Genomic DNA, 16986 nt, shown 5'->3' with positions numbered 1-16986 from the left:
ACTGCTTTCTGTCTCTACTGTAACACTGCTTTCTGTCTCTACTGTAACACTGCTTTCTGTCTCTACTGTAACACTGCTTTCTGTCTCTACCGTAACACTGCTTTCTGTCTCTACCGTAACACTGCTTTCTGTCTCTACCGTAACACTGCTTTCTGTCTCTACCGTAACACTGCTTTCTGTCTCTACTGTAACACTGCTTTCTGTCTCTACTGTAACACTGCTTTCCGTCTCTACTGTAACGCTGCTTTCCGTCTCTACTGTAACGCTGCTTTCTGTCTCTACAGTAACACTGCTTTCTGTCTCTACTGTAACACTGCTTTCTGTCTCTACTGTAACACTGCTTTCTGTCTCTACTGTAACACTGCTTTCTGTCTCTACTGTAACACTGCTTTCTGTCTCTACTGTAACACTGCTTTCTGTCTCTACTGTAACACTGCTTTCTGTCTCTACTGTAACACTGCTTTCTGTCTCTACTGTAACACTGCTTTCTGTCTCTACAGTAACACTGCTTTCTGTCTCTACAGTAACGCTGCTTTCTGTCTCTACTGTAACACTGCTTTCTGTCTCTACTGTAACACTGCTTTCTGTCTCTACTGTAACGCTGCTTTCTGTCTCTACTGTAACGCTGCTTTCTGTCTCTACTGTAACGCTGCTTTCTGTCTCTACTAACACTGCTTTCTGTCTCTACCGTAACACTGCTTTCTGTCTCTACTGTAACACTGCTTTCTGTCTCTACTGTAACACTGCTTGTCTCTACCGTAACACTGCTTTCTGTCTCTACTGTAACACTGCTTTCTGTCTCTACTGTAACACTGCTTTCTGTCTCTACTGTAACACTGCTTTCTGTCTCTACTGTAACACTGCTTTCTGTCTCTACTGTAACGCTGCTTTCTGTCTCTACTGTAACGCTGCTTTCTGTCTCTACTGTAACGCTGCTTTCTGTCTCTACTGTAACACTGCTTTCTGTCTCTACTGTAACACTGCTTTCTGTCTCTACTGTAACACTGCTTTCTGTCTCTACTGTAACACTGCTTTCTGTCTCTACTGTAACACTGCTTTCTGTCTCTACTGTAACACTGCTTTCTGTCTCTACTGTAACACTGCTTTCTGTCTCTACTGTAACACTGCTTTCTGTCTCTACTGTAACACTGCTTTCTGTCTCTCTACTGTAACGCTGCTTTCTGTCTCTACAGTAACGCTGCTTTCTGTCTCTACTGTAACACTGCTTTCTGTCTCTACTGTAACACTGCTTTCTGTCTCTCTACTGTAACACTGCTTTCTGTCTCTACTGTAACACTGCTTTCTGTCTCTCTACTGTAACACTGCTTTCTGTCTCTACTGTAACACTGCTTTCTGTCTCTACTGTAACACTGCTTTCTGTCTCTACTGTAACACTGCTTTCTGTCTCTCTACTGTAACACTGCTTTCTGTCTCTACTGTAACGCTGCTTTCTGTCTCTACTGTAACACTGTTTTCTGTCTACTGTAACACTGTTTTCTGTCTACTGTAACACTGCTTTCTGTCTCTACTGTAACACTGCTTTCTGTCTCTACTGTAACACTGCTTTCTGTCTCTACTGTAACACTGCTTTCTGTCTCTACTGTAACACTGCTTTCTGTCTACTGTAACACTGTTTTCTGTCTACTGTAACACTGCTTTCTGTCTCTACTGTAACACTGCTTTCTGTCTCTACTGTAACACTGCTTTCTGTCTCTACTGTAACACTGCTTTCTGTTTCTACTGTAACACTGCTTTCTGTCTCTACTGTAACACTGCTTTCTGTCTCTACTGTAACACTGCTTTCTGTCTCTACTGTAACGCTGCTTTCTGTCTCTACTGTAACACTGCTTTCTGTCTCTACTGTAACACTGTTTTCTGTCTACTGTAACACTGTTTTCTGTCTACTGTAACACTGCTTTCTGTCTCTACTGTAACACTGCTTTCTGTCTCTACTGTAACACTGCTTTCTGTCTCTCTACTGTAACACTGTTTTCTGTCTACTGTAACACTGTTTTCTGTCTACTGTAACACTGCTTTCTGTCTCTACTGTAACGCTGCTTTCTGTCTCTACTGTAACACTGCTTTCTGTCTCTACTGTAACACTGCTTTCTGTCTCTACTGTAACACTGCTTTCTGTCTCTACTGTAACACTGCTTTCTGTCTCTACTGTAACACTGCTTTCTGTCTCTACTGTAACACTGCTTTCTGTCTCTACTGTAACACTGCTTTCTGTCTACTGTAACACTGTTTTCTGTCTACTGTAACACTGTTTTCTGTCTACTGTAACACTGTTTTCTGTCTACTGTAACACTGCTTTCTGTCTCTACTGTAACACTGCTTTCTGTCTCTACTGTAACACTGCTTTCTGTCTCTCTACTGTAACACTGTTTTCTGTCTACTGTAACACTGCTTTCTGTCTCTACTGTAACACTGCTTTCTGTCTCTACTGTAACACTGCTTTCTGTCTCTACTGTAACACTGCTTTCTGTTTCTGTCTCTACTGTAACACTGCTTTCTGTCTCTACTGTAACACTGCTTTCTGTCTCTACTGTAACACTGCTTTCTGTCTCTACTGTAACACTGCTTTCTGTGTCTCTACTGTAACACTGCTTTCTGTCTACTGTAACACTGTTTTCTGTCTACTGTAACACTGCTTTCTGTCTCTACTGTAACACTGCTTTCTGTCTCTACTGTAACACTGCTTTCTGTCTCTCTACTGTAACACTGTTTTCTGTCTACTGTAACACTGTTTTCTGTCTACTGTAACACTGCTTTCTGTCTCTACTGTAACGCTGCTTTCTGTCTCTACTGTAACACTGCTTTCTGTCTCTACTGTAACACTGCTTTCTGTCTCTACTGTAACACTGCTTTCTGTCTCTACTGTAACACTGCTTTCTGTCTCTACTGTAACACTGCTTTCTGTCTCTACTGTAACACTGCTTTCTGTCTCTACTGTAACGCTTTTTTGGTCAAAAGTAGTGCACTATATAGGACATGTGGTGTCATTTGGGACACAGGCTGTCTTGCTTTTTTTCCCTTTCAGTTGTGTCTGACCCTGTCTTCAAGTGATGATGATTTCTCTTTGTTTCTCTGCAGCCTTCGGAGAAGTGTGGTATTCTCAACGTGACCAAGATCACTGAGCATGGAAAGAAAGTACGGTGAGTTGTACTGGACTAGGATAGAAACAGGATGAGAACACCCTCAGAAAGTAGGGTGAGTAGTACTGGACTAGGATAGAAACAGGATGAGAACACCCTCAGAAAGTAGGGTGAGTTGTACTAGACTAGGATAGAAACAGGATGAGAACACCCTCAGAAAGTAGGGTGAGTAGTACTGGACTAGGATAGAAACAGGATGAGAACACCCTCAGAAAGTAGGGTGAGTTGTACTAGACTATGATAGAAACAGGATGAGAACGCCCTCAGAAAGTAGGGTGAGTTGTACTAGACTATGATAGAAACAGGATGAGAACGCCCTCAGAAAGTAGGGTGAGTTGTACTGGACTAGGATAGAAACAGGATGAGAACACTTGTAGAAAAACTGCTCCTTCAGGGCAACACAACCAGCCTGTCTCAAGATGAACCCCCCCCATATTGCTTCCACCTTACAGATCTGGAAACAATGAAGGGTTATGGCCTAGGGAATGGGTAGGGAGTGATATCGGTCTGGCTGTATATGAAGTGGTAGTTGATTCAGCATGATGTGAGATGATTTATGGAGCTATGTCTGAGTTATGTATGTCTGTGTTATTTACAGTGGGGCAAAAAAGTATTTAGTCAGACACCAATTGTGCAAGTTCTCCCACTTAAAAAGATGAGAGGCCTGTAATTTTCATCATAGGTACACTTCAACTATGACAGACAAAATGAGAAAAAAATATCCAGCAAATCATCATTGTAGGATTTTTAATGAATTTATTTGCAAATTATGGTGGAAAATAAAGATTTTGGTCAATAACAAAAGTTTGTCTCAATACTTTGTTGTATACCCTTTGTTGGCAATGACAGAGGTCAAACGTTTTCTGTAAGTCTTCACAAGGTTTTCACACACTGTTGATGGTATTTTGGCCCATTCCTCCATGCAGATCTCCTCTAGAGCAGTGATGTTTTGGGGATTTTGCTGGGCAACACGGATTTTCAACTCCCTCCAAAGATTTTCTATGGGGTTGAGATCTGGAGACTGGCTAGGCCACTCCAGGACCTTGAAATGCTTTTTACGAAGCCACTCCTTCGTTGCACGGGCGGTGTGTTTGGGATCATTGTCATGCTGAAAGACCCAGCCATGTTTCGTCTTCAATGCCCTTGCTGATGGAAGGAGGTTTTCACTCAAATCTCACGATACATGGCCCCATTCATTCTTTCCTTTACATGGATCATTCGTCCTGGTCCCCTTGCAGAAAAACAGCCCCAAAGCATGATGTTTCCAACCCCATGCTTCACAGTAGGTATGGTGTTCTTTGGATGCAACTCAACATTCTTTGTCCTCCAAACACAACGAGTTGAGTTTTTACCAAAAAGTTCTATTTTGGTTTCATATGACCATATGACATTCTCCCAATCTTCTTCTGGATCATCCAAATGCTCTCTAGCAAACTTCAGACGGACCTGGACATGTACTGGCTTAAGAGGGGGACACGTCTGGCACTGCAGGATTTGAGTCCCTGGTGGCGTAGTGTGTTACTGATGGTAGGCTTTGTTACTTTGGTCCCAGCTCTCTGCAGGTCATTCACTAGGTCCCCCCGTGTGGTTCTGGGATTTTTGCTCACCGTTCTTGTGATCATTTTGACACCACAGGGTGAGATCTTGCGTGGAGCCCCAGATCGAGGGAGATTATCAGTGGTCTTGTATGTCTTCCATTTCCTAATAATTGCTCCCACAGTTGATTTCTTCAAACCAAGCTGCTTACCTATTGCAGATTCAGTCTTCCCAGCCTGGTGCAGGTCTACAATTTTGTTTCTGGTGTCCTTTGACAGCTCTTTGGTCTTGGCCATAGTGGAGTTTGGAGTGTGACTGTTTGAGGTTGTGGACAGGTGTCTTTTATACTGAAAACAAGTTCAAACAGGTGCCATTAATACAGGTAACAAGTGGTGGACAGAGGAGCCTCTTAAAGAAGAAGTTACAGGTCTGTGAGAGCCAGAAATCTTGCTTGTTTGTTGGTGACCAAATACTTATTTTCCACCATAATTTGTAAATAAATTCATTAAACATCCTACAATGTGATTTTCTGGATTTTTTTTCTTCTAATTTTGTCTGTCATAGTTGGTGTACCTATGATGAATATTACAGGCCTCTCTCATCTTTTTAAGTGGGAGAACTTCACAATTGGTGGCTGACTAAATACTTTTTTGCCCCACTGTATGTCTGTGTGTTATTTGTGTCTGTGTGTTGTGTTTGTATCTGTGTGTTTTATGTCTGTGTTGTGTTTGTATCTGTGTGTTGTTTATGTCTGGGTGTTGTTTGTGCCTGTGTTTGTCTGTGTGTTGTGTTTGTGTCTGTGTGTTGTGTTTGTGTCTGTGTGTTGTGTTTGTGTCTGTGTTTGTGTCTGTGTGTTGTGTTTGTGTCTGTGTGTTGTTTGTATCTGTGTGTTGTTTTTGTCTGTGTGTTGTTTATGTCTGTGTGTTGTGTTTGTGTGTTTACAGGAAGAACTGGACGTCCTCCTGGACGGTTCTCCAGGGCTCCTCGCTGATATTCGCTAAAGGCCAGGGGGGCGGGACCAGCTGGGTGAGTGGTTTCTGCTATTCGCTAAAGGCCAGGGGGTGGGACCAGCTGGGTGAATGGTGTCTGCTATTCGCTAAATGCCAGGGGGGTGGGACCAGCTGGGTGAGTGGTGTCTGCTATTTGCTAAAGGCCAGGGGGCGGGACCAGCTGGGTGAGTGGTGTCTGCTATTTGCTAAAGACCAAGGGGGCGGGACCAGCTGGGTGAGTGATATCTGCTATTCGCTAAAGGCCAGGGGGGCGGGACCAGCTGGGTGAGTGGTGACTGCTATTCGCTAAAGGCCAGGGGGTGGGACCAGGTGGGTGAGTGGTGTCTGCTATTTGCTAAAGGCCAGGGGGGTGGGACCATCTGGGTGAGTGGTGTCTGCTATTTGCTAAAGGCCAGGGGGCGGGACAAGCTGGGTGAGTGGTGTCTGCTATTTGCTAAAGGCCAGGGGGGCGGGACCAGCTGGGTGAGTGGTGCCCCTCTTTTCCTCAATCCCTCCTCTCCTCCGTCCCTCCTCTCCTCCATCCCTCCTTCCCCCATCCCACCTCTCCTCTGTCCTTCCTCTCCTCCATCCCTCCTCTCCCCATCAATCAATCAATCAAATGTATTGAAAAAGCCCTTTTTACATCAGCTGATATCTCAAAGTACTGTACAAAAATCCAGCCTAAAACCCCAAACAGCAAGCAATGCAGGTGTAGAAGCCCAGCAGGGTCAGATAATAATAATCACAGTGGTTGTGAGAGTGCAACAGGTCAGCACCTCAGGAGTAAATGTCAGTTGACTTTTCATAGCCGATCATTAAGAGTATCGCTACCGCTCCTGCTGTCTCTAGAGATTTGAAAACAGCAGGTCTGGGACAGGTAGCACATCCGGTGAAGAGGTCAGGGTTCTATAGCCACAGACAGAACAGTTGAAACTGGAGCAGCTGCACGACCAGGTGGACTGGGGACAGCAAGGAGTCATCATGCCAGGTAGTTCTGAGGCATGGTCCTAGGGCTCAGGTCCTCCGAGAGAGAGAAAGAAAGAAAGAGAATTAGAGAGAGCATACTTAAATTCACACAGGACACCGGATAATACAGGAGAAATACTCCAGATATAACAAACTGACCCTAGCCCCGACACAAACTACTGCAGCATAAATACTGGGGGCTGAGACAGGAGGGGTCGGGAGACACTGTGGCCCCGTCCGATGATACCCCTGGACAGGGCCAAACAGGCAGGATATAACCCCACCCGCTTTGCCAAAGCACAGCCCCCACACCACTAGAGGGATATCACCAACTTACCATCCTGAGACAAGGCCGAGTATAGCCCACGAAGATCTCCGCAATGGCACAACCCAAGGGGGGGCGCCAATCAAGACAGGAAGATCACGTCAGTGACTCAACCCACTCAAGTGACGCACCCCTCCTAGGGGCGGCATGGAAGAGCCCCAGTAAGCCAGTGACTCAGCCCCTGTAATAGGGTTAGAGGCAGAGAATCCCAGTGGAAAGAGGGGAACCGGCCAGGCAGAGACAGCAAGGGCGGTTCGTTGCTCCAGTGCCTTTCCGTTCACCTTCACACTCCTGGTCCAGACTACACTCAATCATATGACCCACTGAAGAGATGAGTCTTCAATAAAGACTTAAAGATTGAGACCGAATCTGTGTCTCTCACAGGGATAGGTTGACCATTCCATAAAAATGGAGCTCTATAGGAGAAAGCCCTGCCTCCAGCTGTTTACTTAGAAATTCTAGGGACAATTAGGAGGCCTGCGTCTTGTGACCGTGGCGTATGTGTAGGTATGTACAGCAGGACCGAATCGGAAAGATGGGTAGGAGCAAACCCATGTAATGCTTTGTATGTTAGCAGTAGAACCTTGAAATCAGCCCTTGCCTTAACAGGAAGCCAGTGTAGAGAGGCTAGCACTGGAGTAATATGATCAAATGTTCTTGTCAAGATTCTAGCAGCCATGTTTAGCATTAACTGAAGTTTATTTAGTGCTTTATCCGGGTAGCCGGAAAGTAGAGCATTGTTGTAGTCTAAACTATAAGTGACAAAAGCATGGATTAATTTTTCTGCATCATTTTTGGACAGAAAGGTTTTGATTTTTGCAATGTTGCGGAGATGAAAGAAAAGCTGTCCTTGAAATATTCTTGATATGTTCGTCAAAAGAGAGATCAGCGTCCAGAGTAACGCCGAGGTCCTTCACAGTTCTATTTGAGATGACTGTACAACCATCAAGATTAGTTATCAGATCCAACAGAATATCTCATTGTTTCTTGGGACCTAGAACTAGCATCTCTGTTTTGTCCGAGTTTAAAAGTAAAACATTTGCCACCATCTACTTCCTTATGTCTGAAACACAAGCTTCCAGGGAGGGCAATTGTGGGGCTTCACCATGTTTCATCGAAATGTACAGCTGTGTGACCATCCGCAAAGCATTGAAAGTTAACATTATGTTTCCGAATGACATCCCCAAGAGGTAAAATATATAGTGAAAACAATAGTGGTCCTAAAACGGAACCTTGAGGTACACCGAAATGTACAGTTGATTTGTCAGAAGACAAGCCATCCACAGAGACAAGCTGATATCTTTCCGACAGATAAGATCTAAACCAGGCCTGAATTTCCTCGTGTTGACCAATTTATAATCTCTAAAAAAGAATGGAGCAGGAGGACCGATGCGGAGCCTTGGTCTGACGCCATTAAAAGGTCATTTACTACCTTCACGAGTGCAGTCTCCGTGCTATGATGGGGTCTAAAACCAGACTAAAGCATTTCGTATCCATTATATTATCTGTGCGATTCGATATAGGCCGATTTTAGTTTTTGATATTTTCTGGGTCAAGGTTTGGCTTTTTCAAGAGAGGCTTTATTACTGCCACTTTTAGTGAGTTTGGTACACATCCGGTGGATAGAGAGCCGTTTATTATGTTCAACATAGGAGGGCCAAGCACAGGAAGAAGCTCTTTTAGTAGTTTAGTTGGAATAGGATCCAGTATGCAGCTTGACGGTTTAGAGGCCAAGACTATTTTCAAAAATGTGTCAAGAGATATAGTATTAAAAAAACTTGTCTCCCTCGATCCTAGGTCCTGGTAGTGTTGTGCAGACTCGGGAAACTTAGCTTTGGAGAAATACGCAGATTTAAAGAGGAGTCCGTAATTTGCTTTCTAATGATCATGATCTTTTCCTCAAAGACGTTAATGAATTCATCACTGAAAGCAATCCTCTCTTGGGGAATGCTGCTTTTTAGTTAGCTTTGCGCTAGTATCAAAAATACATTTTGGATTGTTCTTATTCTCCTCAAGTTGTAAAAATATGATGATCGAGCAGTAGTGAGCGCTCTTCGATACTGCACGGTAGTGTCTTTCCAAGCTAGTCTGAAGACTTTCAGATTGGTGTAGCACCATTCCCGTTCCAATTTTCTGGAAGCTTGCTTCAGAGCTCTGGTATACTTCAGGGCTCTGGTATACTTCAGGGCTCTTGTATACTTCAGGGCTCTGGTATACTTCAGGGCTCTGGTATACTTCAGGGCTCTGGTATACTTCATCAGGGCTCTTGTATACTTCAGGGCTCTGGTATACTTCATCAGGGCTCTGGTATACTTCAGGGCTCTGGTATACTTCATCAGGGCTCTGGTATACTTCATCAGGGCTCTGGTATACTTCAGGGCTCTGGTATACTTCATCAGGGCTCTGGTATACTTCAGGGCTCTGGTATACTTCAGGGCTCTGGTATACTTCAGGGCTCTGGTATACTTCATCAGGGCTCTGGTATACTTCATCAGGGCTCTGGTATACTTCATCAGGGCTCTGGTATACTTCATCAGGGCTCTGGTATACTTCAGGGCTCTGGTATACTTCAGGGCTCTGGTATACTTCATCAGGGCTCTGGTATACTTCATCAGGGCTCTGGTATACTTCAGGGCTCTGGTATACTTCAGGGCTCTGGTATACTTCAGGGCTCTGGTATACTTCAGGGCTCTGGTATACTTCATCAGGGCTCTGGTATACTTCATCAGGGCTCTGGTATACTTCATCAGGGCTCTGGTATACTTCATCAGGGCTCTGGTATACTTCATCAGGGCTCTGGTATACTTCAGGGCTCTGGTATACTTCAGGGCTCTGGTATACTTCAGGGCTCTGGTATACTTCATCAGGGCTCTGGTATACTTCATCAGGGCTCTGGTATACTTCATCAGGGCTCTGGTATACTTCAAGGGCTCTGGTATACTTCAGGGCTCTGGTATACTTCATCAGGGCTCTGGTATACTTCAGGGCTCTGGTATACTTCAGGGCTCTGGTATACTTCATCAGGGCTCTGGTATACTTCAGGGCTCTGTATACTTCATCAGGGCTCTGGTATACTTCATCAGGGCTCTGGTATACTTCATCAGGGCTCTGATATACTTCATCAGGGCTCTGGTATACTTCAGGGCTCTGTATACTTCAGGGCTCTGGTATACTTCATCAGGGCTCTGGTATACTTCATCAGGGCTCTGGTATACTTCATCAGGGCTCTGGTATACTTCATCAGGGCTCTGGTATACTTCATCAGGGCTCTGGTATACTTCATCAGGGCTCTGGTATACTTCATCAGGGCTCTGGTATACTAAAGGGCTCTGGTATACTTCATCAGGACTCTGGTATACTTCATCAGGGCTCTGGTATTCTTCATCAGGGCTCTGGTATACTTTATCAGGGCTCTGGTATACTTCAGGACTCTGGTACACTTCAGGGCTCTGGTATACTTCAGGGCTCTGGTATACTTCAGGGCTCTGGTATACTAAAGGGCTCTGGTATACTTCATCAGGACTCTGGTATACTTCATCAGGGCTCTGGTATACTTCATCAGGGCTCTGGTATACTTCATCAGGGCTCTGGTATACTTCATCAGGGCTCTGGTATACTTCAGGGCTCTGGTATACTTCAGGACTCTGGTATACTTCAGGGCTCTGGTATTTCTGATTTTATACCAGGGAGCTAGTTTCTTATGACAAAAGTTTTGTTTTTAGGGGAGTGACTGCATTTGGGTATTACACCAGGTTAAATGTAGTTCCTCAGTTAGGTGGTTAACTGATGTTTGTTCTCTGACTTCCCTGGGTAGGTGGACGGAGTCTGGAAGGGCGTAGAGGAATCTTTGGGTTGTCTGAGAATTTATAGCACGACTTTTGATGATCCTTGGTCGGGGTCTGAGCAGATTGTTTGTTGCGATTGCAAATGTAATAAAATGGTGGTTCGATAGTCCAGGATTATGAGGAAAAACATTAAGATCCTCAATGTCGACTCAGTGGGTTTTGTCCGATTTATCCCATGGACAAAACTAGGTCCAGAGTATGACTGTGGCAGTGAGTAGGTCCAGAGACATGTTGGACAAAACCCACTGAGTCGATGATGGATCTGAAAGCCTTTTGGAGTGGGTCTGTGGACTTTTCCATGTGAATATTATCTGCCATGACTACAAGGTCCGATAGGAATTCAGGGAACTCAGTGAGGAACGCTGTATATAGCCCAGGAGGCCTGTAAACAGTAGCTATAAAAAGTGATTTGAGTAGGCTGCATAGATTTCATGACTAGAAGCTCAAAAGACGAAAAAACAGTGTATATATATATATTTTTTTTTGCCTCCGCCTTTGCGGGATGCACAGGGGATGTTGTCACTAGTGTCACCAGGAGGTGAGGCCTCATTTAACACAGGAAATTCATCAGGCTTAAGCCATGTTTCAGTCAGGCCAATCACATCAAGATTATGATCAGTGATTAGTTCATTGACTATTCCTTCAGATGTGAGATTTCACAGTCTCTTTCAATAATGGCAGGAATGGAGGAGGTCTTTATCCCAGTGAGATTGCTAAGGCGAACACCGCCATGTTTAGTTTTGCCCAACCTAGATCGAGGCACAGACACGGTCTCAATGGGGATAGCTGAGCTGACTACACTGACTGTGCTAGTGGCAGACTCCACTATGCTGGCAGGCTGGCTAACAGCCTGCTGCCTGGCCTGCACCCTATTTCATTGTGGAGCTAGAGGAGTTAGAGCCCTGTCTATGTTGGTAGATAAGATGAGAGCACCCCTCCAGCTAGGATGGAGAGCTCATCACTCCCCCTAACTGGGAGGGGGCCAGAGACAATTCCTCAATGCCGACACATCTTTCTAGCTGATTTACACGCTGACGCTATGTTGAGCTTGGTGACTTCTGACTGTTTCATCCTAGCATTGTTGGTGCCGACGTGGATAACAATATCTCTATACTCTCTACACTCGCCACTTTTAGCTTTAGCCAGCACCATCTTTAGATTAGCCTTAACGTCGGTAGCCTGCCCCCTGGTAAACAGTGTTTGATCACTGGATGATTCTTTTTAAGTCTAATACTACGGGCAATGGAGTCGCATACCACCCTGCATACCACTGCTGGCTTGCTTCTGAAGCTAAGCAGGGTTGGCCCTGGTCAGTTCCTGGATCAGAGACCAGATGCTGCTGGAAGTGGGCCAGTAGGAGGCACTCTTTCCTCTGGTCTAAAAATGATCGGGGACACTGCCCTGTGTAGGGTGCCGTTTTTCGGATGGGACGTTAAACGGGTGTCCTGACTCTCTGAGGTCATCAAAGATCCCATGGCACTTATCATAAGAGTAGGGGTGTTAACCCAGGTGTCCTGGCTAAATTCCCAATCTGGCCCTCAAACCATCACGGTCACCTAATAAACCCCAGTTTACAATTGGCTCATTAATCCCCCTCCTCTCCATCCCTCCTCTCCATCCCTCCTCTCCATCCCTCCTCTCCATCCCTCCTCTCCATCCCTCCTCTCCATCCCTCCTCTCCATCCCTCCTCTCCATCCCTCCTCTCCATCCCTCCTCTCTGCACCGTCCCTCCTCTCTGCCCCGTCCCTCCTCTCTGCCCCGTCCATCCTCTCTGCCCCGTCCCTCCTCTCTGCCCCGTCCCTCCTCTCTGCCCCGTCCCTCCTCTCTGCCCTCGTCCCTCCTCTCTGCCCCATCCTCTCCGTCCCTCCTCTCCGCCCCATCCCTCCTCTCCATCCCTCCTCTCCGCCCCATCCCTCCTCTCCATCCCTCCTCTCCGCCCCATCCCTCCTCTCTGTCCCTCCTCTCCGTCCCATCCCTCCTCTCCGCCATCCCTCCTCACCCCCATCCCTCCTCTCCGCCCCATCCCTCCTCTCCGCCCCATCCTCCTCTCCGCCCCAATCCTCCTCTCCGCCATCCCTCCTATCCGCCCCCCTCCTATCCCCATCCCTCCTATCCCCCATCCCTCCTATCCGCCCCATCCCTCCTATCCCCCCCATCCCTCCTCTCCCCCCCTCCCTCCTCTCCCCCATTCCTCCTCACCCCCATCCCTCCTCTCCCCCATTCCTCCTCACCCCCATCCCTCCTCTCCCCCATCCCTCCTCTCCCCCATCCCTCTTCTCCCCCATCCCTCCTCTCTCCGCCCCATCCCTCCTATCCCCCATCCCTCCTCTTCTCCATCCCTCCTCTCCGTCCCTCCTCTCCATCCCTCCTCTCTGCCCCGTCCCTCCTCTCCATCCCTCCTCTCCATCCCTCCTCTCCATCCCTCCTCTCTGCACCGTCCCTCCTCTCTGCACCGTACCTCCTCTCTGCCCCGTCCCTCCTCTCTGCCCCGTCCCTCCTCTCTGCCCCGTCCATCCTCTCTGCCCCGTCCCTCCTCTCTGCCCCGTCCCTCCTCTCTGCCCCGTCCCTCCTCTCTGCCCCGTCCCTCCTCTCTGCCCCGTCCCTCCTCTCCGTCCCTCCGTCCCTCGTCTCCGCCCCATCCCTCCTCTCCATCCCTCCTCTCCGCCCCATCCCTCCTCTCCGTCCCTCCTCCCAGTCCCATCCCTCCTCACCTCCCCATCCCTCCTCTCCGCCATCCCTCCTCACCCCCATCCCTCCTCTCCGCCCCATCCCTCCTCTCCGCCCCATCCCTCCTCTCCGCCCCATCCTCCTCTCTCCCTCCTCTCCCCCCCATCCCTCCTCTCTCCCCCATCCCTCCTCTCTCCCCCATCCCTCCTCTCTCCCCCATCCCTCCTCTCTCCCCCATCCCTCCTCTCCCCCCATCCCTCCTCTCTCCCCATCCCTCCTCTCTCCCCCATCCCTCCTCTCCCCCCATCCCTCCTCTCCGCCCCATCCCTCCTCTCCCCCCCATCCCTCCTCTCCGCCCCATCCCTCCTCTCCCCCCCATCCCTCCTCTCCGCCCCATCCCTCCTCTCAGCCCCATCCCTCCTCTCAGCCCCATCCCTCCTCTCAGCCATCCCTCCTCTCCGCCATCCCTCCTCTCCCCATCCCCTCTTCCCTCCCTCCCCCCATCCCTCCTCTCCCCCCCATCCCTCCTCTCCGCCCCTATCCCTCCTCTCCCCCATCCCTCCTCTCCGCCCCTATCCCTCCTCTCCCCCCATCCCTCCTCTCCGCCCCTATCCCTCCTCACCCCCCCGCCCCTATCCCTCCTCACCCCCATCCCTCCTCTCCCCCATCCCTCCTCTCCGCCCCATCCCTCCTCTCCGCCCCATCCCTCCTCACCCCCATCCCTCCTCTTCGCCCCGTCCCTCCTCACCCCCCATCCCTCCTCTCCCCCATCCCTCCTCTCCGCCATCCCTCCTCTCCGCCATCCCTCCTCACCCCCATCCCTCCTCTCCGCCATCCCTCCTCACCCTCCCATCCCTCCTCTCCCCCATCCCTCCTCTCCCCCCCCATCCCTCCTCTCCCCCCATCCCTCCTCTCCGCCCCTATCCCTCCTCTCCCCCATCCCTCCTCTCCCGCCCTATCCCTCCTCTCCCCCATCCCTCCTCTCCGCCCCTATCCCTCCTCACCCCCATCCCTCCTCTCCCCCATCCCTCCTCACCCCCCATCCCTCCTCACCCCCATCCCTCCTCTTCGCCCCGTCCCTCCTCACCCCCATCCCTCCTCCCCCATCCCCCCCGCCATCCCTCCTCTCCGCCATCCCTCCTCACCCCCATCCCTCCTCTCCGCCATCCCTCCTCACCCTCCCATCCCTCCTCTCCCCCATCCCTCCTCTCCCCCCCCCCATCCCTCCTCTCCCCCCATCCCTCCTCTCCGCCCCTATCCCTCCTCTCCCCCATCCCTCCTCTCCGCCCTATCCCTCCTCTCCCCCATCCCTCCTCTCCGCCCCTATCCCTCCTCACCCCCATCCCTCCTCTCCCCCATCCCTCCTCTCCGCCCCATCCCTCCTCTCAACCCAATCCCTCCTCACCCCCCCATCCCTCCTCTTCGCCCCGTCCCTCCTCTCCCCCCCCATCCCTCCTCTCCGCCCCATCCCTCCTCTCCCCCATCCCTCCTCTCCGCCCCTATCCCTCCTCTCACCCCCATCCCTCCTCTCCCCCATCCCTCCTCTCCCCCATCCCTCCTATCCGCCCCATCCCTCCTCTCCGCCCCATCCCTCCTCACCCCCCATCCCTCCTCACCCCCCCCCATCCCTCCTCACCCCCCCCATCCCTCCTCTTCCCCCATCCCTCTTCTCCCCCCCATCCCTTCTCTCCGCCCCATCCCTCCTCTCCCCCCATCCCTCCTCTCCCCCCATCCCTCCTCTCCGCCCCTATCCCTCCTCTCCCCCCCATCCCTCCTCTCACCCCCATCCCTCCTCTCACCCCCATCCCTCCTCTCCCCCCATCCCTCCCTCCTCCCCCCTATCCCTCCTCTCCGCCCCTATCCCTCCTCACCCCCCCATCCCTCCTCTCCCCCCATCCCTCCTCTCCGCCCCATCCCTCCTCTCCCCCCATCCTTGAAGAGGGAGGGGGTAGGTCAGACACAACTGTAGGTTGGCATCCTTAAAGTGGGAGGGGTCAGAGGGTCAAGTCAGTGGGTTCCATGTAGGAAGTGGGTTTCATAGGCTTGCGTCCCATATGACACCCTATTCCCTATATAGTGCACTACTATACTACCCCATAAGGCTCAGGTCACAAGTAGTGCACTATATAGGGAATAGGGTGCCATATGGGACACAAGCCTATAGACTGAACCAAGTGATTCAGCTGTAGTCTAGTGGATGACTCTCTAAGACACAACAGTATGCTGAAACCTCACTAACAACCCTCTGGGTTGACAGTGGGTTTGACAAGATCCATTGTCACGTGTGTGTGTGTGTGTTTCTGCTCTCTTCCTGTAGTTTGGAGGGAACCAGTCTAAACCAGAGTTCACTGTTGACCTGAGAGGAGGATCTATAGAATGGGCTTCCAAGGACAAGTCCAGCAAGAAGCATGTCATTGAGGTGAGAGGGCTCTGACACTACAAAACATTCATATGTCCCCAGTTCTTTCAGGGCCACAACACTTCTTCAGACACATACAGCCATGGCACTATGAGTATAGAATGTGCAAATCAAAATCATTTTTAAAGCTCTTTTTACATCAGCTGATATCTCAAAGTGCTGTACAGAAACCCAGCCTAAAACCCCAAACTGCAAGCAATGCAGGTGTAGAAGCACGGTGGCTAGGAACCTAGAGAGGAACCAGGCTCTGAGGGGTAACCAGTCCTCTTCTGGCTGTGTCGGGTGGAGATTAGAAACCTAGAGAGGAACCAGGCTCTGAGGGGTAACCAGTCCTCTTCTGGCTGTGTCGGGTGGAGATTAGGAACCTAGAGAGGAACCAGGCTCTGAGGGGTAACCAGTCCTCTTCTGGCTGTGTCGGGTGGAGATTATAAGAGTACATGGCCATTAAGGCCAGATTGTTCTTCATGATGTTCAAGATGTTCATAGATAACCAGCAGGGTCAAATAATAATCACAGTGGTTGTAGAGGGTGCAACAGGTCAGCACCTCAGGAGTAAATGTCAGTTGGCTTTTGATAGCCGATCTTTCAGAGGTCGAGACAGCAGATGGGCTGAGGGTCGGGATATGGAATTGGAGTGGGAGTGGAGTTTCTGGGCAGGGGAAGAAAGATTTAAACAATTAAAGTCAAAATAAAACAAAAACGTAAGTTTGAAAGACACAGCGGAGCAGTGTTTTTACAGCTAATGCCTGTTTTCCTGAGGCAGATGTCGTGCAGGTGTTTTTGGCCGATACCGATATCCAATATTTTCATTGCCCCCCAAAACCCGATACCGATAACACATTTTTTAAAATGTTGTGACCTTTTTAAGCATTCTAGTACATTTAAATAGTTAACACACACATGGATGCAGCAGTCTAAGCCACTTCATCTCAGTGCAAGAGGCATCACTACAGTCCCTGATTCGAATCCAGGCTGTAACACATCCGGCCGTGATTGGGAGTCCCATAGGGCGGCGTACAAATGGCCCAGCGTTGGCCGGGGTAGGCCGTGATTGTAAATGAGAATTTGTTCTTAACTGAC

General features: G+C 49.3%; 1 protein-coding gene across 6 annotated transcripts in view; it reads left to right on the top strand.

The window, feature by feature from the left end:
- Positions 1 to 16986, top strand: part of LOC118377073 (rho GTPase-activating protein 12-like) — a 147719-nt gene that overhangs the window by 113088 nt on the left and 17645 nt on the right. For all 6 annotated transcript variants that reach the window (XM_052476272.1, XM_052476276.1, XM_052476275.1 and 3 more), the window contains 3 exons: positions 3097 to 3158; positions 5639 to 5720; positions 15805 to 15906. In XM_052476272.1, coding sequence (XP_052332232.1) covers positions 3097 to 3158; positions 5639 to 5720; positions 15805 to 15906 — 246 coding nt within the window. The remainder of the gene's footprint in view (positions 1 to 3096; positions 3159 to 5638; positions 5721 to 15804; positions 15907 to 16986) is intronic.

This window comes from Oncorhynchus keta, chromosome 23, assembly GCF_023373465.1.
Source record: "Oncorhynchus keta strain PuntledgeMale-10-30-2019 chromosome 23, Oket_V2, whole genome shotgun sequence".
Lineage (NCBI taxonomy): Eukaryota > Metazoa > Chordata > Actinopteri > Salmoniformes > Salmonidae > Oncorhynchus > Oncorhynchus keta.
Note: the sequence above shows the minus strand (reverse complement) of the source record. Positions and strands in the feature narration are given on the sequence as shown.